This window comes from Danio aesculapii, chromosome 24, assembly GCF_903798145.1.
Source record: "Danio aesculapii chromosome 24, fDanAes4.1, whole genome shotgun sequence".
Lineage (NCBI taxonomy): Eukaryota > Metazoa > Chordata > Actinopteri > Cypriniformes > Danionidae > Danio > Danio aesculapii.
Window position 1 is genome coordinate 5,650,751 of NC_079458.1, and position 27,663 is coordinate 5,678,413.

Genomic DNA, 27,663 nt, shown 5'->3' on the forward strand with positions numbered 1-27,663 from the left:
ATATATATATATATATATATATATATATATATATATATAAATATATATATATATTTTTTATTTTTATTATTTATTTTTTTTATCTATCTATTTATTTATTTATTTTTATTTAATTTCTTTCAATTACCGTCTCGTTTATTTGATGTTGCAAATTATGCAAAGAAATGGGAGACTGCTTTATATAAAAACTTTTAAAAAGTATTGAACTGAAGTGCATTACTACTGCAAGACGTGCATTAATTAATGCTGATGCAAGTGATCTTCACGTGCCCTCACAGATATTTGGGGTTTCGATTAAACAGGGTGCTCTACTGAGAAAACATCAACTGCACATTTTCACGCCTATCTGCTGAGATGTTTTGTGGTTTCTTTGTGCTTTAAATGTTTTAGTCCGCTATGTGGGGCAATGCAAACACAGCTGAACGAAGACAAAAAGTGATTGACAGAGAGCAGAACATCAGAAAAGCTCAGACACAAACCACAGAATTACAGACAAGACCGGCTGAAGACCTGCGCTCACAGGTGAGTCCCACACAGATTACTGCATCTAAAACTACTCAAAGACAAAGATCAATAATAATGCTGGGCAAAGATTAATCACATCCAAAATAAAAGTTTGCTCCGACATAATATATATCTGTGTATTAGATATATTTATTATGCATATGCAATAGAAACAAACCTATACAAATCAATTTTATTACATAGATATTTAAATTTATATATAATTTGTATCATATACAGTTGAAGTTATTTTACAGTTAAAGTTGAATTATTAGCCCCTTTGAATTGTTTTTTCTTTTCCAAATATTTCCCAAATAATGTTTAATAAAGCACGGACATTTTCACAGTATGTCTGATAATATTTTTTATTCTGGAGAAAGTCTTATTTTATTTCGGCTAGAATAAAAGCAGTTTTTTTAATTTTTTTAACAACATGTTAAGGTCAAAATTATTAGCCCCTTTAAGCTATACTTTTTGATAGTCTCCAGAACAAACCATCATTATACAATAACTTGCATACCTGCCTAGTTAACCTAGTTAAGCCTTTAAATGTCACTTTAAGCTGTAAAGAAGTATCCTGAAAAATATCTAGTCAAATTTACTGTCACCATGGCAAATATAAAATAAATATAACATTTTCTCAAATACATGCAACATGTGTATTTATATATGCATGATAAATATGCACAGTACACACACATATTAGTCAAAACAAACTTGGATGTGATTAATCATAATTACTTCTTGCCCAGCACTAAGCAATAAATAAATAAAATACAACCAAACTATAAAGATAATACAGGAAAAGTGCTTTATATTCTGTTTGAACTCTAATAATGTTGTTTATTTTATAATGATTTATTTCAAAACATTATGTAAATAAATATTTTGCTATTAATGCTGGTTAATATGTGTATTTTAAGGAACAATCAATACTGCATAATATATTATTTTAATTAAACTTTTTTTATTTTTTTTTGCTTATTCTGACATTATTCTATCATGATTTTATCTACAATTCCAAGCTTAACATCAAACCAATCAGTCATTAAAGATGTAATTTATGAAAATAATTTTAGGCTTTTAATTCTACGCAAATGATAAAATATCAGTAATTAGTGAAGAAAGATTAAAATACCATGAGGTGTTTATTATTGAATTACTATTAATGAAAAACAGTATTTACTATTTAGAAAATCAATATTATTGGAAGTAGCTTGCTAATGCTTTGTCTTATGGTTTTATGTAAATCATTATAACGTTTGTAATATTACTAAAGCAAATAAGGCAATATAATTATTAATCAGGGTTATTACTTAGGGCAAAACTTATTTTAAACCGTATTGTACACTTTCAAGCTTAAAACCAAGCCAATCTGACATTAAAGGTAATTTTAAGATAGTTGTGCTTTTAATGAAATGCAAATGATCGGATATCAACGCAGGATGATTAAAATAGTTGTATTAATGAAATTAAAAATTGCGCACAGCCTTAAAGACTGCAGGTCTTAATATAATAAGTAATATGCGCACACACTTACATAACATTTATAAATATATCTGAGGTTATCGCTGACATGTTAATCCTTTAATTCAATAGCATAAACAGAAGACAACACACTACGAGGAATAACCATTGATAAACAATCCGAAATTTTGATTAAACTGATTTTTCTGTAGCCTACTTTTGCTGTCCGGTACTGAATGAACTAACAATGTAAATGGTTTAGATGCACGCAGCCTAATAAAAGTATAATATATTAACTAATAACTTTAGCCCAAAACATCTATCACACATCGCTTTCAGAATCAAATTACTCATAGAGTTGCTATAATTGTCAGGATTAAACTAACAAGTGTTAAAGCTACAGTTAACTTATTGAACATAGTTAATAGTTGGTACCTGGCTTACAGTTGTTTATGAAGCTGACTAGCCATTGGCTCAAACACGAAGTTTCCTCCTTTTCTTCCTTCCGGTCATCATCTTCATCTTCACGAAAAACTGTTTTTCCACACAGACATTAGTACAGAAACAGATCTCTATTTAATCTGATTTCTAGCTCAACTTCTGCTTAAATAAAGACCCCTTTCCTCCTGAAACCGTTTTTAAAGGCGCTTGGCACGCGATGCTGACTGAAAACATGAAAGGGGTGTCAGATTTACGCCAACGACTGTCTGGCTGTGGCACGCAACGAGTACTAAAATGAGTAAAATTTCATCCTGACAGCTTTTAGCTGAGAAATATCGTGCTCTCTTTCACCACATATATAACACCTGAAACGAAAGGTGACATCTCTGAAATGACGCATCTGTCAACAGAGAGGCGCGAGTTACTATAGTGACGGTGTTTATTATAGTGAGGCTCGACGTTTTTCGATCTTTTGTTTTTGTATTGGTCTTACATTTTAAAGAAAAGGGTTTACTTTACTGTAGGCTATCTAAAAACGTCAACATTGTGATTCAAGAGTAAGAAACTGTAGGTTACTTTTACTGTTGGGTGTTCAGATTAAGCGTTATTTACTTCACACCCTTTTAACCTTCAGTTTAAACTGATTAGCCTAGCCTACCATAGATTAACCAAAGATTAAAATAAATATATTCAAAATATTCTGTGGTAAAGTTACGACTTAAAAAACGCACACGTGAATATGAAAGCTGTCTAATGAACCCAAACTGGTGTTAAAAAAACAAAACTACGCTTTGCTTTGGTATTTTTAGCATTTGATATTCTCAGTTCAGAGATTAGTATTCATACAAGTGATTTAAAAACATGTTAAGTAGAGACAGCCTGCACCAGCAGACCTTTGATACTATTTTACAACAAATATCTTTATATTTAAAATATATTTTTTGAGAAATGTCCAGAAAGGCCTGATATAACATTTCATACTCACAATTTAATGTTTATATATACACTCACCGGCCACTTTATTAGGTACACCTAGTACTGAGTTGCACCCCTTTTCAGAACTGCCTTAATCCTTTGTGGAATAGATTCAACAAGGTACTGGAAATATTCCTCAGAGATTCTGCTCCATATTGACATGATAGCATCACGCAGTTGCAGCAGATTTGTCGGCTGCACATTCATGATGCCAATCTCTCGTTCCAGCACATCACAAATGTGCTCTATTGGATTGAGCTCTGGTGACTGTGGAGGCCATTTGAGTATGAGTACAGTGAACTCATTGTCATGTTTAAGAAACCAGTCTGAGATGATTTGAGTTTTATGACATGGCGTGTTATTCTGCTGAAAGTAGCCATCAGAAGATGAGTACACTGTGGTTATAAAAGGATGGACATGGTCAGCAGCAATACTTAGGTAGGCTGTGGTGTTGACACGATGCTCAATTGGGCCCAAAGTGTGCCAAGAAAATATCTCCCACACCATTACACCACCAGCAGCAGCATTAACTGTTGATACAAGGCAGGATGGATGTTTTCATGTTGTTGATGCCAAATTCTGACCCTACCATCTGAATGTCGCAGCAGAAATCGAGACTCATCAGACCATTTACAAATGTCAAATACTGTAGGATATATATATATATATATATATATATATATATATATATATATATATATATATATATATATATATATATATAGCCTACAGCTTGAGAAACTCTTCTCCTTTGATAATTGGTGATGGAAATAAATTATGTTCAATGAGATGTACTTTTACATCTCATGTATGTGCAAATTTGTTTATGCAAGATGTGTTTACTCACTGTTTATTCAGTTAAACATGAATTTTGAACTGTAGGCCTACATAAGCTCGAAGTGATTTTGGCAGCCCTTCTGCTCGCTCTGGATAAGTACAGTTCTTGGAGAGTAGGGTGGGTTGTACCAATGATGTACCAATGGTCATGTAGGACTTTTCGCCATATTTTCCGACAAGATCCACACATGCGGCTGTCAGTAAAGGGCCGCGCACACACACACACACACATTGCGAAATGCAGAAGTTTTTTCTTTCCATTCGCCATGCGTTATTAAATTTCCATAACACTCTCAACAGTCCTTACTCCTTATTTACGTCTAATACCCCAGTTTGTCACAGGGGCATGAATGAAATGTTCATGAGTGAATGTGAAAGTGAGTGGAAGTCACCCAAAATTACAGGAAACTCTTACATCAAAGCACTTCACATAAACACCTTAATTATATTATTGTCTATTAAGGCAAATAACTAGATTACAGATGTCCATGTAAGCGTAGTCAGTAGTGTCTTCGAAGTATGTGAAAGATACAGAAGGGCATCCTGCTGATTTGATTCAGAAGGGCACTTTTTTGTCAGACGGCTCACCGGTTTGACTTTCACTCACCGTCATTTATTTTAAAAAGCACCCACTCCATTTTATTTGTATGTTTTACTGGAACGCATTAACTCTACAGGTGCCTGATAGTTAGATGTGGAGCTAACATTATTCAGATTCACTCTAGTGAACGGCATCCATGTTAGCACGTCAAGTTTGATGTGGTAATTTCACAGTAGGAATACACACAGGTTCGAAGACTCATTCTCGCCACCTATAGTGCAATTCGGCCAGGTATACATCTGTGCTAAAATATCAAGGTGAAAGTCATCATAGCTTGCGTAGAATAGACCCAGCTCCCAACTCAACTTTGAGAATAGATTAACGGCGCTATTTTTATTTTATTTTTTTAATCGCCCGATAAGAGTATCGCGTTAATGCAGCATGTTAGCGCCGATACTAATATATACTAATATATAAACTTTATTTCGTTTTTTCAAAAGTCCATATTGAATGATTTTAGTACACATAAGATTTTTCTAAACTCAGGTGTGAGCGGACACGCCGTAGATTGTATGCATCACATTTTTTCTATTACATTTTGATCATACTAATCGACGCCTTCGTAATTGTTTAGACACCTTAACAATTCAGTTACACAACCTGGTTCTTGAATCAGATTGGTTGACAACTCTGGTCAGTCTTGCAATTTAGCCTACTTTTTCGAAATCTTTGTGCGTGTGCGTGTGTGTGATATTGCTCATACACCAAATATGACACAGATCTGATAACTGAACTGTTTCTGTTTCTCTTCCTTGTTTTACAGGTATGGGGAGCTTTGATCATACCACAGAAGATTATGGTCCAAATTACGACGATGATGATGATTACAACTTCACCACAGATCCATCTGCCTTCATTGGTAAAGAGCTCTGTGAGGCCAGTCAAGAGCAGGAGCGCATCATTACCGTAGTCCAGACCACAGTCTTCCTGGTGGTCTTCGTCTTAGGCGTGATAGGAAACGGCCTGGTCATTGCCACCTTCGCTCTGTACCGCCGTCTCCGTCTGCACTGTATGACCGATGTCTTCCTCTTCTTCCTGGCTCTGTCCGACATGCTGCTTCTCCTGACGCTCCCACTGCAAACAGGAGAAACTCTGATCGGCAGCTGGGAGTTCGGAGAGCCCATGTGCAAACTAAACCGTGGCATGTACGCAATCAACACCTATAGCGGGCTTCTGTTATTAGCGTGCATTAGCATCGATCGCTATTTAGTGGTGGTATGCACTCGATCTATGAGGAAGAGGAGCTCTGGTACGATGTTTTACAGTATGCTCTCTGCATTCAGCATTGCTGTAATCTCAATCATATTCAGTCTTCCAGATCTGAGCTTCAGTTCTGTGGACAACGTCTTGAATTCAAACCTGAGCTCATGCGATATGAAAGTCAGTGAAGTCAAGTGGAAACTGTGGGCCCAAATTGCGAAGATTGCAGGATTCTGCATCCCATGCATCGCGATGATCGTGTGTTACGGTGCAATCGGACACGTTCTTATACACACTGGAGGAAAAGGCTGGCGTAGACAGAGGACTTTATGCTTGATGGCGCTATTGGTGGTGCTCTTTCTGCTTTTCCAGCTGCCCTACACTGTAGTGTTACTGATTAAAATATCAACACCAACACCAACACTCTGCAATGATTGGACCACGCTGCACATCATGGAAATCGTGACCCGAAATCTGGCCTACGTGAGGTGTTGTTTAAACCCTCTGCTTTATGCGTTGGTTGGTGTTCGCTTCAGGAATGACATTATACGGTTGTTGACGGATGCTGGGTGTGTGTGTAAGTGTGTGTCTCAAATAGCGCCTCATCTTGGCAATGGGAGCTCCATTACTCCATCATCCCCAGCTCCGACTACACTTACACACATTCCCTCTACCTATCAGGCTGGCAAGAACACGTCTGCACCAAATACACCTGCTGCAAACACAGCGCAAATGTTCTTCTTCCCCACACCAGTGTCTGGGAAAGTTACTTCAGTCATAAGCTGGTGTCATCAGATCATCTAACATGAATCATTACTTATATCAGTGGTTCCCAAAGGGGGGGTCGCGGCCTGGGACAATGACAGGGGGGGTGGCTTGGTGGTTTCCAAAAGTCAAATAAATTTGATTAAACTATTAGAATTGCCATATTTTAACCATAACCCACAGAGGATAAAAATTGTAGTTTTTAAATAGTAAAAAACAACATGCAAATGAATAGCCATCAGCCTTTCAATTCTTTTTTCTGTAGGATTGGTGTGTTTACGTTTACGGCAATAGCGTCAGCTGCAGCAGATTGATTTAATAGCACCAGGTTAAACTTTCTGACACCTTTATGGCAATCAAACACATTAAAAATAAATACAGGCCACAACTGAACATTGAGAATGATTTCTGAGTGGTGGTCTCCAAAATTAAACTTAGAGTAGACTTGTGCTGATAACAATGTGTCCACCAGTCTCTTTAGGTGAGGTTAATATTAAATTAAACAAATTAATAAATGACTATAAAAATGATGTGGTTGTTAGACTGTTGCACTTTTTTGTGTTGTCAATATGCTTGTGTTTATATAGGCCTATTGCTGTGTGTGCAACATTTGTATATTTATAACCACCTTTGAGGAATTTGGGGGTCGCGAGTCACTGACATTGTTATGTTAGGGGTCGCAGGCTGAAAAGTTTGGAAACCGCTGACTTATATTATAGATGATAAGTATCGAAAGCCTTTTCACACAATATACCATTATAATAGATATATATATATATACATACACACAGTTGAAGTCAGAATTATTAGCCCCTCTGTTTAATCCTTCCCCCCCCCCCCAATTTTTGTTTAACGGAGAAAAGATTTTTTTTTCAGCACATTTCTAATCATAATAGTCTTAATAACTCATTTCTAATAACTGATTTATTTTATCTTTGCCATGATGACAGTAAATAATTTTTGGCTAGATATTTTTCAAGATACTTCTATACAGCTTAAAGTGACATTTAAAGGCTTAACTAGGTTAATTAGGTTAACTAGGCAGGTTAGGGTAATTAGGCAAGTTATTGTATAACAATGGTTTGTTCTGTAGACTATCAAAAAATATACCTTAAAGGGGCTAATAATATTGACCTTAAAATGGTTTTTAAAAAAATTAAAAACTGCTTTTATTCTAGTCGAAATAAAACAAATAAGACTTTCTCCAGAAGAAAAAATATTATCAGACATTAAACATCATTTGGGAAATATTTAAAAAAGAAAATTTAAAGGGGGGCTAATAATTCTGACTTTAACTGTATTTATAAAATGCAAATGGGCTTCCAATAGTAACTGTATATGCATTAAAGATCAGTATTCTGTATTATTTACAATTAGCAGCGTGGAGAGGAATAGTCTTTGCTTTTTTCTAATATGCATTTTTTTAATTAAAGCAATAGTACACCCAAATATGAACATTTCATCATCTTTAATTCACACTCAAGTGGTTCTAGACCAGGCATGGGCAAACTCGATCCTTGAGGGCCGGTGTCCCTGCAGAGTTTTGCTCCAACACTAATCAAACACACCTGAACACCCTAATTAGTTTCTTTAAGATCATTAGAAAGCTACAAGCAGGTGTGTTTGATTAGGGTTGGTGCAAAACTATGCAGGGACACCGGCCCTCCAGGATCGAGTTTGCCCATCCCTGTTCTAGACTGAGCTTCTTTACTCTGTTGAACACAAAAGAAGATATTTTGAACAATTCTTGAAACCTGTAACCATTGACTTCCACAGTAGGAAAAACAAATACTATGAAAATAATTTGGTTACAGGTTTCTAGCATTCTTCAAAATATCTTCTTTTGTGTTCAACAGAAGAAAGACTAAGAGTTCTGGTGAACGGTAAGAAAATGATGATAATTTTCAGTTTTGGGTGAACTGTCCCTTTAACTTTTGTTTACTGCTAGTCTAATCATGTATATCCTGTAAATAAAGTGTGTCCACTGTTTATGTTTCAATTAAACTACATTGTTTTATTTTACAAGTGTTGTTCTCTGTTCCTTTTTAATTTTGGCATCTTAAATCAATTCACTGCTGCTGATAAATGTGCAAAATAAAAAAATGTTTTTGCATGAATGAACTAAAGTAACTGTAAAACAGCATTAAATCAGTACATCAACTATGAAGTAAAATAACGAGGGAATGCTGTAAACTAATTGCGCCCTAAAATGTATGATTCATTTAATTTTGCTTCCTGTGTGTTATTCTGTTTTTTTTTTATTTGTTTGTTTTTTTTTTTCATTTTAACATCTGTATCTTAATTCTACTTGTATTTACAGCTAGAAACAAAACTGCTAAATATATATTTTATAAGGCAGGTCTGTTATCGGCACGGTGGCGCCACCTTGTGGTCAAATCTGAGGTAAGAATTAACAAGGATGGATTGCCTACTGGGATAAACTGACAAATCAGTTAAAATAAAATATTATAATGCAATAGCTATAATTTATGCAGCATTTTTGAATATTTCAATGGTTATGGGTGAAAAGATCTATCAGCCAACAATGTAAAACTGACATTACACGTTACACTTATCCAGATTAAACAGGAGTAACTTATTTTATCTTATCATTTTGTAGAAAATCCCTACAGAACAAGAAACCATTATAACACAAAATATAATATATATATAATATAATTATATAATAATATAATAATATATATAATAATGTATTAAAGTGCACCAGTGATGAAAATCATCTTTTGTAAGCCGTTTGGACAGAACTGTGTGCAGGTACAGTGTGTCCACAGTCATATTGGGGTGATATAAACACAATAGGTCTCTTTTTTTAATTTGCAATTTTTATTTTGTACATAAAGGATGTCCGTACAGCAGTGCATATTAATGTGTATCCTGTCACATTTGTTGTGCAAAAACAGTGCAAAGCTAATGTGTGTGTGTTTGCGAGTGAACTTTATAACAACATTGTGTGCGACTCATCGTTGCAGAAAGGCTTGAATTAACTCCACAACAAATATATCAAATAACCGCTGGGAAAGTTCTTACTGTAATAAGTGAGATTGGCTTCAGTCTTGTCTGTCACTACTGTTTATCTACATGAAGCTGAGCGATCTCTATGGCTATTATATGCAAGTGGGAACGGTGGGCATGTAGAACAAGCTAATTTGCATTAAAGTCACAAGCAACAAAAACATCTACAAGCTACTTCACACCTCACATTTCCACTATACAGAAAGGTATAATAAATAATCTGATGGATGTTTTGAGCTGAAACTTTACAGACACATTCTGGAGACACAAAAGACTTCTCTTAAATCTTGAAAAAGTGGTAAATTAGGTGCCATTTAAACCTATATTGAAACCATCTTTATGTTAAAACCTGCTTCAAAGTGCAACAAGGTTTGCTAGGTTTTTAAAATCTTCTTCACAATAATGAATGGCTCTTTTAGAAAGATTTTAGAAAGGTTCCTTTGAAGGTTTTGTTGAACCAAAATGATTTTAATGGCATCACTGTCTTTTGGAAGCTTCATGTTTAAGATTGAACACTGTTCACTTTTTCTCTGTAATACTTGAATGAAAAGACGACCTCTAGTGACTGAAAAAAACCTGCAGCAGTTTTCTCTAATATGTCCTCTTAAATATGTCTCCCCAAGCCTCTGCACTTTCTTCAGCGTCGTCAACAAGGTAATTATGGCTTTTTCTTTTTCATAATTGTTTAATCTTATGTATTGATCTTATTATTTAATCTTATTAATCTTATTTTTAAATGGAACACGTGTGTTGCAATGTAAGTTTCGACAACAATCCACCAGTTCTGGGTGGCAGGTATTGGTTCAGGAATATCTTAATAAGCAGGTTAATAAGCCACTGAAATCGGAATAAGAAACTAGAATAAGTGTTACCAATATTTGATATATTTTCCTCTTAACATGTATTTTCTTTCAATAAAATGATTTTAGTTTCACATTTAAATTTTAGTTCAGTATAATAATCTGACTTCACTGACATCAGTGGTTCTATGAAGATTATTTAATATATCTATAATAAAAGTGTCTTCAAAGTGCAACAAGGTTTGCTAGGTTTTTAAAATCTTCACAATAATGGATGGCTCTTTCAAAAAGATTTTAAAAAGATTCTTTTGGAGGTTTTTAATGGCATCACTCTTTCAGAAGCTTCATGTTTAAGAGTGAACACTGTTCACTTTCTCTCTGTAATACTTGAATGAAAAGACGACCTCTAGTGACTGAAAAAACCTGCAGCATTGAAGAACAGCAAATTGTAAGTTTTCTCCAATGTGTCCTCTTAAATATGTCTCCTCCAGCCTCTGCAGTTACTTTCTTCAGCATCGTCGACAAGGTAATTATGGCTTTTTCTTTTTCATAATTGTTTGAGAGATTTTTATTTTCGTAACTGTTTCAGGGATTTTTCTTTTTTGTAATTGTTTAATTTCATGTACTGATCTTATTATTTTATCTTATTAATCTTATTTTTAAATGGAACAATTTTATCTGAGAAGATTTTTAGCCAAAGTGTGTTGCATTCTGAGTTTGGTCAACAATCCACCAGTTTTTGCTCTCGTGTGGAATCGAACCTGTGATTTCTGTGTTTCTAACATCCCACTTTACTGGTTGAGCTACAAGAGCTGCAGAGCACCTCAACCACAGCAGCTCATTATGTATCTGTAACTGGGAGGTGCTTATGACACAAGCCAGAAGCGGAGGTGTGGGTGGGGTTAGGTTTAGGGGCAGGGTTACAAATGAGCAAACAGGAAAAGCAGAGATGTGGAATTGGCCTTAGGAGTAAACTCTTCTTCAGACAGAAAGACAAAACAAAACAAAAACGTTTTAAACATTTTGGCTGTGATAATGCCAACAGCAGAATGTCAAATTTGACATTTTCTTGCATTTTTATGAAATTGTTTATTTTCACCCTCATTTACTCTTTATAAATTGGTTTTACACAATATCTGCAAAAAAATGCCCAAATTATTATCACTGAAATCATTTCAGCATTTCATGTCAGTGCAGTTCAAGCAAAAAGTCCCGCATGGTTTGGTAAGAAGAAAATCAAGAGGTTATCTGGTGGTCCAATCGAGGACCAGCTCCGACCAGACTGCTACTTCCTTTGCTACATTCATTCCTTCATTTCTTCATTTACAGAATGACTAAGTCGAAATGAAATTAAATCGATGCTGGATTCTTTTTCTGACACAAGGTTCAGAGTTTGTCCGACTAATGTAACATCAGTAATGTTATCACTTCAATGAATGTAAAATTAAAGCCAGCAGCAAACAAACGAGTTTTACACACCAAAAAATAAACAAAGATTTTCCACTGACACACGGAGAGTGTTTTATTACTGTTGACGTGTTTGCTTGTTTTTTCCTCTAACAGAAAATGATGTGTGAAATCTCTCTGAGGGAATATGAGGTGCAGATGGAGGAGTGGAGGACACTGGATCCAGGCACTAGAACACAGAGTCCAGTGGACATTGCCATCATTGACCATCAGAGTCTAAATGACCCGCTGGAAGACACTCATGACCTGCTTAAGCATAATTTAACCATCGCAAAACACGAAGAACAGACAAAAATGAAAACGATCTTGAGCTACTTCCAATGGTCTAGGCAGGTCATGAAATTGGCTTTCGAACAAACATGGCTGGCCATAAAATGGCCTTTTGCCACTGCCTGTGGTAAGATCTAATGGAGGAATTGCTCATCTTTACTACCATCAATCCTTCATCTCCTGCTTCTGCTCTTCTCTGGCTTTCCTCAGTCATGGCTTTCCACAACCTGGAGCTCAACACGCTCAAAACAGTGGAGATGATCGTGGACTTCAGGAGAAACCCCCCTGCTCTCCCCCCACTGAGCATCATGGATTGCGGCAGCAGTGGAGTCATTCAGGTTCCTGGGCACCACCATCTCTCAGGACCTGAAGTGGGACACTCACATTGACTCCATTGTCAAAAAAGCTCAACAGAGGCTGTACTTTCTTCGTCAGCTGAAGGATTTGATTATTATATGTGTGTATTCTACTGTTTTTACAGACTGTTTTTCTGTTCTCTCTTCTGTGTTTTTGCACTGCAGAAATGTGTGTGCATGCTTATTCTGTTCATCTTATCTCGGTGTGGCCGGAACATTTCGTCCTTGAGCAAAAGCAACTTTCTGACTCGCTCACAGATGCGCGCATACCTACACGCACACATTCTGACGTATTCTGGTTGCTGTAAGCTGTTTTTGTATCGTTGTTTCCCTCCTTCTATGATAATATTCTTTTGTGTTAGGGCTCAGTTGCAGGAGGACCCTCAATGTGTATATAAGATTGCTCTTCCCTCCCCTGTGTCAGAATAAAGTCATACTGAACCATTCAGCTGATTTTCTTCTCATCTTTTCCAAGCTTGGACGGTCTTGATGCAGACACTCACTAGTGATACAAAATACTAGAGTGAAGGGACCCGAGGAAAAAAACGGATTTTCCTACAGTCAGCTGAGGAAGTTTAACCTCCTAAAGGAGCTGCTGAAACAGTTCTACACCTCCATCATTGAATCAGTCATCTGCACATCAATAACTGTCTGGTTTAGCTCAGCTACTAAATACGATCTCCAAAGACTACGTCGAATAGTTCGGACTGCTGAGCGAATCACTGGTACAACTCTTCTTACTCCCCAAAAACTGTACTTATCCAGAGCGAGCAGAAGGGCTGCCAAAATCACTGTGGACCCCTCACACCCAGCACACTGCCTCTTTGAACTGTTACCTTCTGGTCGACGCTACAGAGCACTGCGCACCAGAACAGCCCGACACAGAAACAGTTTCTTCCCTCAGGCAATCCATCTCATGAACACTTGATGATAATAATTGTGGAACCAACATCACTACTTGCCATACACTTTAATACACATATACACTTATTTAACAACACACTTTACATGCCAATTTGCACATAACAGCTGCACATATAACGTTGTATTTAGTAATAAACATGTAAACACACTTGTCAATCTGTATATTTGCACTCACTACTTCTATTTTTTTTTAAATATATTTATTATCTGTTTTTTGTCCTGTCTTTGTTATCCTGTTGCACTGTAGAAGCTCTGTCACCAAAACAAATTCCTCGTATGTGTGAACATACCTGGCAATAAAGCTCTTTCTGATTATGATTCTGATTCATAGGCCACTGTTAATACAGTTTTGGCTACAGGACAGGTAACAGCTTGTTCACGAGCTTTGTGTATTATACAACTCTATTGGATTTCTATACAGACAATAAAGTTTTCTCAGATTTTACGGAAAGCAGTTTGTGGCTCTTTTATTGTGTCTGTTTTCTGATCAGAGTCAATGATTCTGGAATGTTCTGTGTTTTCTGTCTGCTTCATCAAACCGGTTTGAACAGGTTCAGGACGAAAGACAAGAACGTTCGAGAAGCTAAAATGAACAGTAAAATCAGCAAAAAATGTGAAAATAAACACAAGTTCCTTGTTCACCATAAATTGCCTTTATTTTTAACTGGTAATATGTAGACAAGTGGTTTTGGGTCAGTAAAAATGCAGAAATAACACAAACAATTTTTAAAACATTTAGACATAAACATTTCACACTTGTTCTGTACGGTCTTTGCTTTATTTATAATGAACTCTTCCTTAAGCTGCGACGTCTACAGATCATTCGCTCTACAATACACTTTGTTCTTCTTTATCTTACGAGATCTGCTAAACAACCCTTAAATTACACTTTGGTGCTGTAACTAAAAGATTAAATACACACCGTCACGTCAAATCAGTTTCATACAGTCACTGTAGTGTTTTGTGTAATCATAAACACTTACAGTAATTCACATCTAATTCAGTTACAATTAGACAAAGAACACTTACACAGGGAAAAGAGTGAAAAAGGTCAATCGAAGCGCTGCAGTTTTCCAGCTCAGCAAGAAAAATGTCTGTTAAACAGCTGTGAATGGAGAATCCTTCATGTGGAAAGCTTTACTCCTTCATAAAGGTCCAGATGAAGTCAAGTTTGGCTTAGAAAGTGAAGCTCCAGCTTGAGATCAGCTTGAGTTTCTGAATCAGGAGTGTGACCTGTGTAAATTCTTCAGCACTCGCTGCTTCTTCAGACGCTCCAAACACAGGCTGAGACACGACATCTGCTGCTCTTCTGAAGCTGCGTCATCAAGTGTTCAGACTAAAGCTGAGCTGGTGTTCAGTGAGAGGAAACCACTGCGTGTAGAGGAGGAAACCTGTCTGTCCGGGACGACACAGAGCCCTGCTATAGGCTGTTTCAGCCCAATTCAACAAGCCGTCCACTGCTAGAAGAGCGCTATTCAGCCTAGCAAACTGTAATTCAGCACTTTCAGCTGATCAATCTGATGCTCGAGGAGGCTCAAATAGTCTTTCTGTAGTGCTGTTTATCAACACTTTTGTTCTCTTCATACTTTTAAAGCTGGAGGATATTTGTTGTGTTTTTGCCATTTATTATTCTTTTTAAGCATGTGTGTAGTGTTTAGTCACTTTTATATTTTAGTTTTCAGTCAAACTGAATGAAACGGTGAAGTCTGATGAATCCGTCATTTTTGTTATTTTCTTCTCAGTTGTTTATACATGTCTATCTATTGACTGTCTCTCTATGCTGTAACCCTCCTGTTGACTTACGGGTCAAAGATGACCCAGGCATCATTTTAACAGCAGAAATAAATCAATTCCCTAAACAATCTTTTGTTTTTTTTTCTCATCTTGAAGTTGGGCGACTTCTTTAACAAAAAACTGCACACTGATGAGGGAAAACCGAAGCATTCACAGAGTTTGTGATGAAGATGAGGCTGTTTCATGCCCAATAGATTTGAGGATTGAAATTAAATTGAGTTGCTTTATTTTAGAGGTTTTGTGAAGGCGGCTCATTTTTGACCCGGAGGGCGAACCATGTGAAATCAACAGACAAGCACTCGCCAACTTCCCTTCCCTTGTTCCCTCAGGGGAATCCCCAACGCCATTTTAAAGCGTGCTCCATTTTATCAAGTGAACGAGGGAAGTTTACATAGACAAACCCTCGATATTGACAGAGGGAGCGAGTCAGCTTCAAACTGTACTGGATGTCCACTCCAGCACCTATATGTCCCAGAATGCAATGAGATTGTGCCATCACAACAGTGTAGTTCCCAATTGCTCAAGAGTTTAGGGCAGTCCTTTTATTTATATTCAGATGCTCAGCCAGTAGTGGACACTTGAGTAACCTAATCAGTCACGTACATCATAGTGAACGAGATGAAGGGAAGTTAGCGAGTGAAGGGCAAAAAATATTGGACTGGAATGCAGCCTGTGACAGCACAAGAGTGAAACACTGATCATTGTTTCTCTGTGATACATAAAGCTGAAGTCACTGTAGCGCCCTCTATTGACTGAAGAAAAAAACAACAACAAAACACTAAGAACACAGAAATCCAGCAATTTTTCAGACACAAGAGGTAAAATTCAGACTATTAACAGTACATGTCCTGATATAAGCGTAACCCCAGACCATCGCTACTCATTTTCTTCAGTGTCGCCGGCCTCAAATCTGACACAAACCTGCTGTTTCTCAAAACCTCAAATCCTCACACAAAAAGGTAATCATTTGATCCAAATTTTAAATGATTTATTTAATATGATGTAAAACTATTATTATTATTTTATTATTATTATTATTATTATTATGAAGCGCTCCATCATCAGATTACATTTTTAGCCAAAGTCTGTTGTAATTATAGATTTTTATTTTTCTGTAATTGTTTAATCTGATGGACTAATCTTATTATTTAATCGTATTATTAAATGGAATGCAATTTTATTAGAGAAAGTGTGTTGCATTGTCAGTTTAGTCAACAATCCACCAGATCTTGCTGTCGTGTGGTATCGAACCCTTGATTTCTGTGTTTCCAACATCCCACTTTACTGGTTGAGCTACATGAGCTGTAGCACAGCTCAACCAAACCAGCTCATTATGTATCTGTAACTGGGAGGTGCTTATGAGACAAGCAGACAGACAGAAGCGGAGGTGTGGGTGGAGTTAGGTTTGGGGCGGGGTTATGAAGAAGAGAACAGGAAAAAGCAGAGAGGTGGACCTCCGCTTTATGATTCAACACTTCTTTATCAAAAAAAAAAAAAAAACACAATCTGCTTAGCATTTAGTGTAGAGTATGAAGAAAAATCTGCTCTTTTAAAAAAGCCTTAAAATGACCTGCCATGAAACATGTTTTTCCCACAAAACCATGACAGGAAAAATGTAGATGATGAAACAATCACTGGCACGGGCATTTTCTGCTTGAAACTGAGTTTTCCTGTCAGCCTGTTTCAGTGTTTCTTCAGCTGAAACTTTCAAGCAATAAACCCCTTTTTACAGTGTCTGTCAAATATATGACGTCTACAGTACTGTTTACACCCGTTTAAATGAATGTCAAATCCAAAATGTTGTTACGAGCTCCTAAAATTAAATCCAGCCGAATCTAAAATACTGCTTTTGCCATCACCGTCCAAACACTCACTTCATTGCCAACATTATACACATTATTACCTTGATAACACCAAAAGCTGTCCTGTACTCATTGTAAACTGATAGACTTCTCCATCTCTCTGTATATTTCAGACCTCTGTTCATCAGAATGCAGACGCTTCAAAAGGACACGTGCAGAAAAACTGCATTCAAGACAAATCAACAGGTAGAGCAGACTCCACAGTCAGGACTATTTACATAGAGTTTCTCTCATCTGTGTGTGTGTGTGTGTTTCATGATCATTTGTGTGTTCTGGCTTTCAGACTGTAGCAGCTGAGACCACCAGACTCTTACCGAACTCATTAAGTGACGCAGATGATCAGACTCTCAACTGCAGAGTCAAGAATGAAGGTTTCACCGTTCCCTGCATGAGCTCCTGTCAGGTCGAGAAGAGCATTGAGCTCCTTCAAACACAAACTGGCCCACTGTTGTTCAGAAATGGACAGATTATCAGACAGTCGGAGGTCACAGGCTGGAATCGGCTGTGGTTAGCAAGAGAGCCAGTGTGTCTGATCAAGCTAAAACGAGAAACGACAATAAAGTCCTGCTACGGGGTTTATTTGGGGAACGATTACATCTTGACGGCCCTTCATACATTCCAGTACGCTTGTCCATACGACGCCTATGTTTTCTTCCCCACCAAGAGTTTTGTTCTCATTTATGAGGCAGAACTTGTTCAAGAACACCACATGTTTTCTGACAAAGACCAGTGTCTTGTTAAATTACTCGGACAAACCGATGTTTTGGGCAAAGGTTTACAGGACCGCTTTGGTGCACCCGATGTGAGTGATGCTTTATATTTCTACACATTTGATGTAAAAGGGAATCTCCAAACACACACATGCAAAGTAGACACCGGTTCCTCGACCAGGAGTCAGAAGAGCCAAAGAAATGAGTTTCTGATGTCCACGGCAGGACAGCCTGGTGAAAGTGGCAACCCTATCTTCAGTTTGAGAAGCAGAAACTGTGTGGGAATATACAAGGGCATCACAGCGAGGAATATAGGAATTGCGTCAAAAGTAGATGTCAAACAGCTGAAAGAACAGACAACACCAGGAGGAGCAGATCTGTGCTGTTTCAACATGCTGGACAGGATCTGGTCCATTCTTAAGACTGGATGTTTCTGTAAGCCGGCCAATCAGAACCCAATGATCCAGAATGAGGTGCTGGTGTGTCTGATCTGAGATGTAACTCTCTGTTTAGGCCTGTTGTGTGATCTAGCTTACTCCGTCAGTCTGATGTTTGCCAACAAAATTTAGACATCATGTTACACATTTCCGCATGCATTTCAACCACTATGATTGTTTTCTGCTTAAATGTTCGATATAGAGCAAGTCTGATATCAAACTGTAGGATTATAAACTTAAGAATGTGTTTAAGATCTACTGTTCCAACCTCCTAATTGAATATTACATTAAAACTAAGGTTAACTACACTGTATTGGGCATGTAAGGAGAACATGATGGCACTGATCAGATTCAGGATACTATAGTATCCAGTGAAACGATTTTAGTCTCTAATTTTCCTACTGAGAGTCAAACTGTGTGAGAATGTTTACATTTGACTAGTTCTTGTGGTCAGGTTCTGCTTGAACTGTCTGGTACAGTTACCTGAAGGGACCAACTTTGCTAGAGCTCTTAATAGGGGTTGTTGGCTGTGTGAAAGGTAAACACATTTAAAGACTGCTCTCTGAATGACTATGAAATATAGTGTAACACTGCTGTGAGGACTGCGGAGGTGCCTGTGTGTTTCTCAATGAAGAAAACAGCTTGAAGTTACATCCAAATCTCCTGTTCTCCAAGAAAGTACTGCATCTGTATGTATAACTGTGTGATTATTTTACAGTCTGTAAAGCTATTTGAAACAAAATGCTGCTGTTAAAAAAAAAAAAAACTTAAAAAATGACACCACTTAGTGCCTTAATTGCCTATTATTTGTTCCGAAAGAATATCTACATTGCACTGTCTCATTGACAGCTTTTGTACATTTTCATACATTTTATGATGGGAAAAATGTTGTTGCATCATGAAATCATAATCATAACAATTTCTAGCACAGTCAGGCAGACATGAATTCATGTAAACAGAAATCAAGTGTATGGATGAGATAATGAAATAAAATATTATCAGCTACATTCATATACGTTTCCTATCTGTATTAATAGGGAATAGCTGAAAATATGCAATGTTAAATGCAAAATTGTTATTCACTTATTTTGTGTTATGCAGTGATGTTTTTCACAGTTAAATAATCATACTACAAATACATTTGACTATGTTAAGCACTGTTATGCTTTGGTGTTATGTATGCATTTCTTTAGTAATGCAAGAGATGATTGTTGCACACTGGAGAAATCTACAGTAGATCAATATAAATATACTGTATGGTGTAAAGATAAAACTGTTGCTCACCTGTCTGATAAAACACATGCAAGTTTGTCGTCTTTCTCTGTCCATCCAAGTTTGTCATAAAGCTCCTTCCATCTTGTAAATACCACACCAGCACTGATCCTCATTTGACATTTTCTCTTGTCATTCGATTCAACTGTTTTTCAGCCATGAGGTAGTATTTGGCAAAATCACCTACAGCAAATCATAATAGTGAATAATTGTGGTCCATCACAAATGAGCAAAACAAACTACAGAGTGGCATTTTTGAATTCTAAGATATGTGCATTTAACACATTTAACAACATGTCAATTTGTTAATAAAACAAATAAATAAAGGTCTCATTTTTATTTTTTGTTAAATATTTTTTTATTTTAATATTTTTTTTATTCCTCATTGCTCAATAACAACTGATCACCTTATTTTAAAGCTGATACAGGAAAAAAAAAATCATATATGGTATGGTCATATACACTCAACTTATTAGGTACACCTTACTAGTACTGGGTTGGACCCCTTTTTCTCTTAAATCCATCCTGGCATAGATTTAACAAGGTCCTCGAAATACTCCTCAGAGATTTTGGTCCATATTGACATGATAGCATCACACAGTTTCTGCAGATTTGTCGGCTGCACATCCATGATGCGAATCTCCTGTTCCACCACATCCCTAAGGTGCTCTATTGGATTGAGATATGGTGACTGTGGAGGCCATTAGAGTACAGTGAACTCATTGTCATGTTCAAGAAACCAGTCTGAGATGTTTCACGCTTTATGACATGGCGCGTTTTCTTGCTGGAAGTAGCCATCAGAAGATGGGTACACTGTGGTCATAAAGGGATGGACATGGTCAGCATCAGCAACAATACTCAGGTAGGCTGTGATGTTGACACGATGCTCAATTGGTATTAATGGGCCCAAAGTGTTCTAAAAAATAATCCCCCACACCATTACACCACCACCACCAGCCTGAACCGCTGATACAAGGCAGGATGAATCCATGCTTTCATGTTATTGTCGCCAAATTCTGACCCCACCATCCAACATTTTTCAAATCTTCTATTATCCGAATTTTGTTGAGCCTGTGCAAATTGTAGCCTCAGTTTCCTGTTCTTAGCTGACAGGAGTGGCACCCAGTGTGGTCTTCTGCTGCTGTAGCCCATCCGCCTCAAGGTTGGAAGTGTTGTGTGTTCAGAGATGCTCTTCTGCATACCTCGGTTGTAACGAGTGGTTATTTGAGTTACTGTTCTGACCTCTGGCATCAACAAGGCATTTGCACCCACAGAACTGCCACTTTCCTTTTTTTTGGACCCTTCTCAATAAACCCTAGAGATGGTTGTGCGTGAAAATCCCAGTAGATCAGCAGTTTCTGAAATACTCACACCAGCCCGTCTGGCACCAGCACCATGCCAAGTTCAAAGTCACTTAAATCCCCTTTCTTCCCCATTCTGATGCTCAGTTTGACCTGCAGCAGATCGTTTTGACCAGGTCTACGTGCCTAAATGCATCAAGTTGCTGCCATTTGATTGGCTAATTAGAATTTTGCGTTAACGAGCAGTTGGAAAGGTGTTCCTAATAATGTGGCCAGTGAATGTATATGAAAATGGCCATCCGCACGAGGCCAGTAACGTGTGAATCATCAGGTCCATATATTCTTCATTAAATATGGAACAGCTTTCAGATGCCTTCAAATTAACTATCGAAAAGATTAGCATAACTAATGTCAATCACATTTGCAGATATAAAAACAATAAACATTTAAAAATAATGCCTCGGTTGCATATTTAAACCCAACGTGCTGGAAAACTTGGAAACCATTTTTTCCAATTCTTAATTAAATCAATTAGCTAGAAAAGAATGTCATTTAATACATACAGGTGATTGTGGTAGAGTTTGTTTTATATTCGCACATTCATTCAGTGACAACTTGTGACATACTATTGAGGTAGGGCTGCAGGATATTGAAAAAAAACTGACATCGCAATATTTTATTTTTTATATTTATATATACAGTATATATATTGCGATATTGAATTAGGAAAGAATTAACATTTTTCAATACATCTGAATGATTTTGTAATGGATTGCATCTACATAAACAATAATAAACCAATCACAAACACTGAGAAATATAGCACGGCAACAACACTATGCAAACAAAATATTCAGTGCTTTATGATTTTCTGAAGTCTAGCAATATTTAGATGCACAAATGTAATAATCAAACTTAAAATAACACCATACAGAATATATACATAAATGCAATAAATTTTCTTAAAATAAAGTTCATTCATTCATTTATTCCTTTTCAGCTTAGTCCCTTTATTAATTAGGGTCGCCACAGCAGAATGAACCGCCAACTTATCCAGCAAATGTTTTACACAGTGGATGCCTTTACAGCTGCAACCCATCACTGGGAAACACCCATACACTCTCATTCACACACATACACTACGGACAATTTAGATTAACCAATTCACCTATAGCGCATGTCTTTGGACTTGTGGGGGAAACCGGAGCCTGGAGGAAACCAGAACATGCAAACTCCATACAGAAAAGCCACCTGACCCAGCCTAAGCGACCTTCTTGCTGTGAGGCGATCTTGCAACCCGCTACGCCACCGTGACACTTTCTTTAACGTTAAAAATGTAATTTCTTTTGCCTGAATACTTTTAAACTGAATTAAATGATAAAAACAGACATACATAATAAATGTTTTGGTAACTTCACATTGCAAAAATGCCACAAATCATGAGTGTTTTCCAAAATCTGGTCAATAGTAATAGCGATTCAACATTCAACATGCGATATCAATGCTGAAACGATATACAGGGTGGGCCATTTATATGGATACACCTTAATAAAATGGGAATTGTTGGTGATATTAACGCCCTGTTTCTGGCACATTAGTATATGTGAGGGGGCTTGTAAATAACTCATAAAGAATAAAGTTACATTAAAAAAAGCACACCATTGTTTTTCTGGTGAAATTCCCAATAAGTTTTATTAAGGTGTATCCATATAAATGGCCCACCCTGTGTTGTGCAGCCCTACATTGAGGTAAAGTTAGTTTTATATTCACACATTCAGACTTTCTTCCTAATTTGACAAAAATATTCTTAACAAATTCTAAATAGTGAAATCACATTAGCAGCCAAATGACCATCAAAGTCAAAGACTATCAAAGTACAACACACTGTTCACAGTCAAATAAATAGTGCTAGTGTAGTTTTCAAGTCATAGACTACTTAACTCGCATGTGATTTCAGACCGAATATTCAAAATACAATGGTAAACAATAAAAGGGTTTGTCACTAAACGAATGTGGGCATATAAAACCATCTTTACCTCAATACATTTTGTTTTCATATTCATCTGCTAAGTTACTTGTTCTTGGATGGCCTGTGGGTGAATAAATTAACAGAAGTTGTTTGTTTGTTCTCTGACAAACGGATGCTAGTACTAGTTTTTCTGTTTGTTTGTTGTTATGACGTTAGTCATATACGGTGATTTTGACTGATATAATGTGCTTTAATGTTTACCTGATAGCTTCACGTATCAACTGATGTTGTTCTCGATAAATGGCGACCACTGTACGAGAAAACCAGTGTAAAACTTTACTTTATAACGCTATTTTTTAACAAAATGCAGTGAAGTCGCTTTATCTTGAGTTCAATACCCGAGGCGTTACGCTGTTGCTCTCTGGCGGTCACAGCATAACATTACTCTACCTAAACATTCTCGCTCACATTACGTTTAGCTGTTAGGTCTATAAATACTTGCTATTTGTAACGGGAAAAATTAGTAAGTGAACTAGAGCAGGTCAATGTTTGTGTTTTGCTGGTTGATGATAAATTTCTCGTATAGTATAATAGATTTTTAACTTCTTGGTCAGACCTGTGATGGTTATTTAAGTGATAGTTCACCCAAAAATGAAAACTCTGTCATCATTAACTCATCCCTTACTTGTTACAAACCTGTTTGGGTTTCTTTCTTCTGATCAATGCAAAAGAAGACATTTTGAAAAATCTTTAAACCAACCATTGGCTTCCATGTTATTTGTTTTTACTATTGAAGTCAATGTACAGTGATTTTGAGTGGAAATAATGTGCTTTAATGTTTACCCGATAGCTTCACGTATCAGCTGATGTTGTTCTCAATAAATGGTGACCGCTGTACGAGAAAACCGGTGTAAAACTTTACTTTAAACGCTATTTTTTAACAAAAATGCAGTGAAGTCGGTTGAGTTCATTACTCATTTCTCGAAGCGTTTAAGTCTAGCGTTACGTTGTTGCCATCTGGCGGTCACAGCATACACAGCAAACAAAACAGTTTCGTTTGTTCTTCATAAATACTTGACTTTAATTGTAAAGGGAAAAGGTCCAAGAAATTCAGGGCTATTGGCACTCATACAAAATAAATATAAAACATAAGTCAGCATTTTTGGCTCTGATACAATTCTGGCGGCTAACTTTATCCAGATGTTTGCTATACTCAATATCTGTTCATCAGAATTATGTCATTATTTATGTAACTATTGCTCAACTATTGGATGTATTCAAGATGTTTTATATTTAACGTGTGACTAGTAAAATATGAAAGCAAAGGCAAATACAGAGAAAAAAGATGATATAACTTTAATGAACACACACAGAACAAGATATAAAATGCAATACAAGAGGTTGATGAAAGAATAAAATACAGAAATAATAATAAAAAAACGAAATCTGGCATCAGAATTATAAGTCTTTCCCAAATATCTGTTGTCTGTGACCCCTGGAGAAAACTGAGCCCACAGATTTATGATTTATTTGGCTGGATTTTGATTTTGTGTGGGACCCCGAAGGGTTTCTGAAACTCGTGTGCAAGACTTTTAAAACAAGTACAGTGTGATTAGGCTATATGTGTGTTAATACTCATTGAAATGCAGTAAATGTAACCTCTAGCCTTGACTATATGTTTAGAATTAGTATTGATTACATATGTATACAATATTTATGCGTGTACTGTATATATATATATATGGTGCTAACAAAAAAAATAGCATATACTGTAGGCACCTCACATATTTGATTTCACATCATAGCCCAGTTTCTATTTGATTTAATTATCTGCTTTTTAGATAAAGACTTTCTAAAGTTCAGAATTTATGAACTATGCTTTTCAGTAATCAGATTAAATCAATATATTTATAATTCTGGGTTTAAATTTGTGTCTGCTTTCACGATAAATCGTTATTTTATATAATGTTATTGTGCTTTTTCACACAATGATTTATCATCACATTGATAAAAATGAGCAAAATACTCCGTAAGGATGTCCAGTTTTGGTTTTAAAGAAAGTTTATATAACAACAATGGACTAAAAACTGATTTTTTTTTCTTCTTTGAATTTTGTGTAAAGGCACTTTTGTTCACATTGGTCTGTTACAATGACTAAAAACAATCTTTTCTGCATGCCAGGCCAGTAGATGGCAATGCCTAAAAAACCTGCATACTTTAGCCCACATATACACTGGAAATGTTCACTATTTTAACAAATTCTCATTTCTGTAGTTGACACAGAGAAAACAACAGTATTGTTTCCTAACATACACTCATTAAATGCACTGGTCAAGTAAATAAATGGACAAAATCCATAAAAGTTTAACATTTTTAAGTGAACACTGTGTTGAGTAAACATAACCTCAGATTAGTGGCTCTTCATCAAACCCTGTGATAGTTATTAAAGATAAAGTTCACCCAAAAATGTTAATTCTGTCATCATTTCCTCATCCTTTACTTGTTACAAACCTGTTTGATGTTATTTCTTCTGCTCAATACAAAAGAAGACATTTTGAAAAATCTTTAAACCTGTATCCATTGGCGTCCATGGTAATTGTTTTTACTTTGAAAGTCAATGGTTACAGGTTTTCAAAATATTTTCTTTTGTGTTCAACAGAAGAAAGAAACTTAAAGTTAAACTTTACAGTTTTTCTCAGTGGCTTTGGTGCATTTCTCACAACACTCTTTACATTTGCACAACAGTTAATGCATTTCTCTAAACTATTAGTCATTTGTGCACATCATAGTAGCAGTTTCTCATTCCTTCCAACAAATTGTAAATGCTTTTGGACATGCATCAACTGCTTTCATACGACTCTCTGCTGGTTTATAACATTATCATTTGCTTATGTCATGTCAGTCGAAATGAACTAAACTTGTGAATGCTGAATAGTCATTCCATATAAAACTAAGAGTCCTCATGTCATTACTTCAGTCATTACATACAAAAATGTTCAACTAGTCAAAATCTGTCAAGCTAATTTAATTTTTAAAAAGTTAGATCATTTCTTCCTGAAAATGTCTTCTAAATTGAACAATTTCATGAAAGATTTACAGACCTGTGTATGTTGTAGGTTTAGTTCCAATATGTACGGCAATATTGTTTCCAGTTGTGCACAGCTCTACCCAAAGGAAGTTTCTGTTTGTTGTAAATAAGGGTGTGTTTATTCTTCTGCACAATGCTGTGAATAAATTAGAATTGTAAAGAGCAAATGCAGTAAAATGTGAAACATACATATTCAGTGTCTTGTACTCAGATACCTCACTAATGCAGTGATGTCTAACTTTACTGTAGTTTTCAAATGGCTGTGCTAATAGTATATAGTGCTGTCTTGAGCATTTTCAGGAAGTGTCACCTAAATCTGACTTTTTTGCATTGGAAAAAATGAACAGAGTAAACTGTCATAATGAAAACATGACAGCCATTTGACTATCATGTTCATAAACAATGGTGTCAGGACTTTTCATCTTGATGACACTGACACTGTTATTGACAAGAATATTTCCTTTTGAGGAATGAGCTCTTCATTTTGAGCAAGTGAGACGCTTTTGCAGGTTATCAGCTAGGTTTTGCAGTTTGTACTGATTGTTTTGAGAAATGCATTAACTGTTGTGCAAATGTAAATAGTGTTGTGAGAAATGCACAAAAGCCACTGAGGAAAAACTGTAAATCATACAGTCGCAGGTCTTAAAAACACATTCAAATGAAAATCTTTAACTCTATTTTATCGTTAAACTTAGCGATGATGACTCCACAAATCACATGATCAGAACTTGACATTGCAAATCCTACAGTGTGACTATTGCAGATTCACACATTGCGATATCGATGCTGAAACGATATATTGTGCAGCCCTAATTATAATATAAGAAATTTTCGTCATGCAGTGGCGCAGTAGGTAGTGCTGTCGCCTCACAACAGGAAGGTCGCTGGTTTGAGCCTCGGCTGGGTGGAGTTTGCATGTTCTCCCTGCGTTTGCATGGGTTTCCTCCGGGTGCTCCGGTTTCCCCCACAGTCCAAAGACATGCGGTACAGGTGAATTGGGTAAGCGAAATTTTTCATAGTGTGTGTGTGAATGAGGGTGTATGGGTTTCCCAGTGATGGGTTGCGGCTGGAAGGGCATCCGCTGCATAAAACATATGCTGGATAAGTTGGCGGTTCATTCCGCTGTGACGACCCTAGATTAATAAAGGGACTAAGCCGAAAAGAAAATGAATAAATGAATGAATGAGTTACCATGGATTTTGTATCCCTACAATCCCTGTAAACTACCTTGATGTCAAAACAACATCGAAATTAGCATAAAAAACGTCAAAAATCAATTACAGGACAGTCGTATATTTTTTGGCACCAATATTAGATGTCAATTCGATGTTGTTTTGACGTCAAGGTAATGAGCTAACATCAAATCGATTCACATTTTGACGTGTTTTTTGACGCCAATGTTAGATATCAATTTGATGTCGTCTTGACGTCAGTTTAATGTCGTCTTGACACGTCAACAATTTTGCAATTAATATCAAATCGATTTTTTGACATGTTTTTGTTGTTGTTTAGACATCATGTGCCCACTAGGAAACATGATATGTTTATACTATAACTTTATCCTATAATTTCTCCATACCTCTGTTTCTA

The 27,663-nt window shown here is 36.4% G+C and overlaps 2 protein-coding genes across 2 annotated transcripts in view; one reads left to right on the forward strand and one right to left on the reverse strand.

Moving 5' to 3' along the window:
- The first annotated feature begins 409 nt into the window (after positions 1-409).
- Positions 410-8,782, forward strand: ccr10 (chemokine (C-C motif) receptor 10). Its single transcript, XM_056450708.1, has 2 exons — positions 410-522; positions 5,589-8,782. The coding sequence occupies exon 2, from the start codon at positions 5,591-5,593 to the stop codon at positions 6,827-6,829; it is 1,239 nt and encodes a 412-aa protein (XP_056306683.1). The 5' UTR covers positions 410-522; positions 5,589-5,590; the 3' UTR covers positions 6,830-8,782.
- A 15,534-nt stretch (positions 8,783-24,316) lies between these two features.
- The window catches only part of LOC130218633 (potassium voltage-gated channel subfamily C member 1), a 9,422-nt gene continuing 6,075 nt past the window's right edge, over positions 24,317-27,663 (reverse strand). Inside the window, exon 3 of the mRNA XM_056450876.1 lies at positions 24,317-27,663. This exon is cut by the window's right edge and continues 799 nt beyond it. The gene's annotated coding sequence lies outside the window, so the exon portion shown is untranslated.

Coding starts and splice junctions, on each gene's coding strand:
- ccr10 (XM_056450708.1), top strand. CDS start 5,591: ATGGGGAGCTTTGATCATACCACAGAAGATTATGGTCCAAATTACGAC.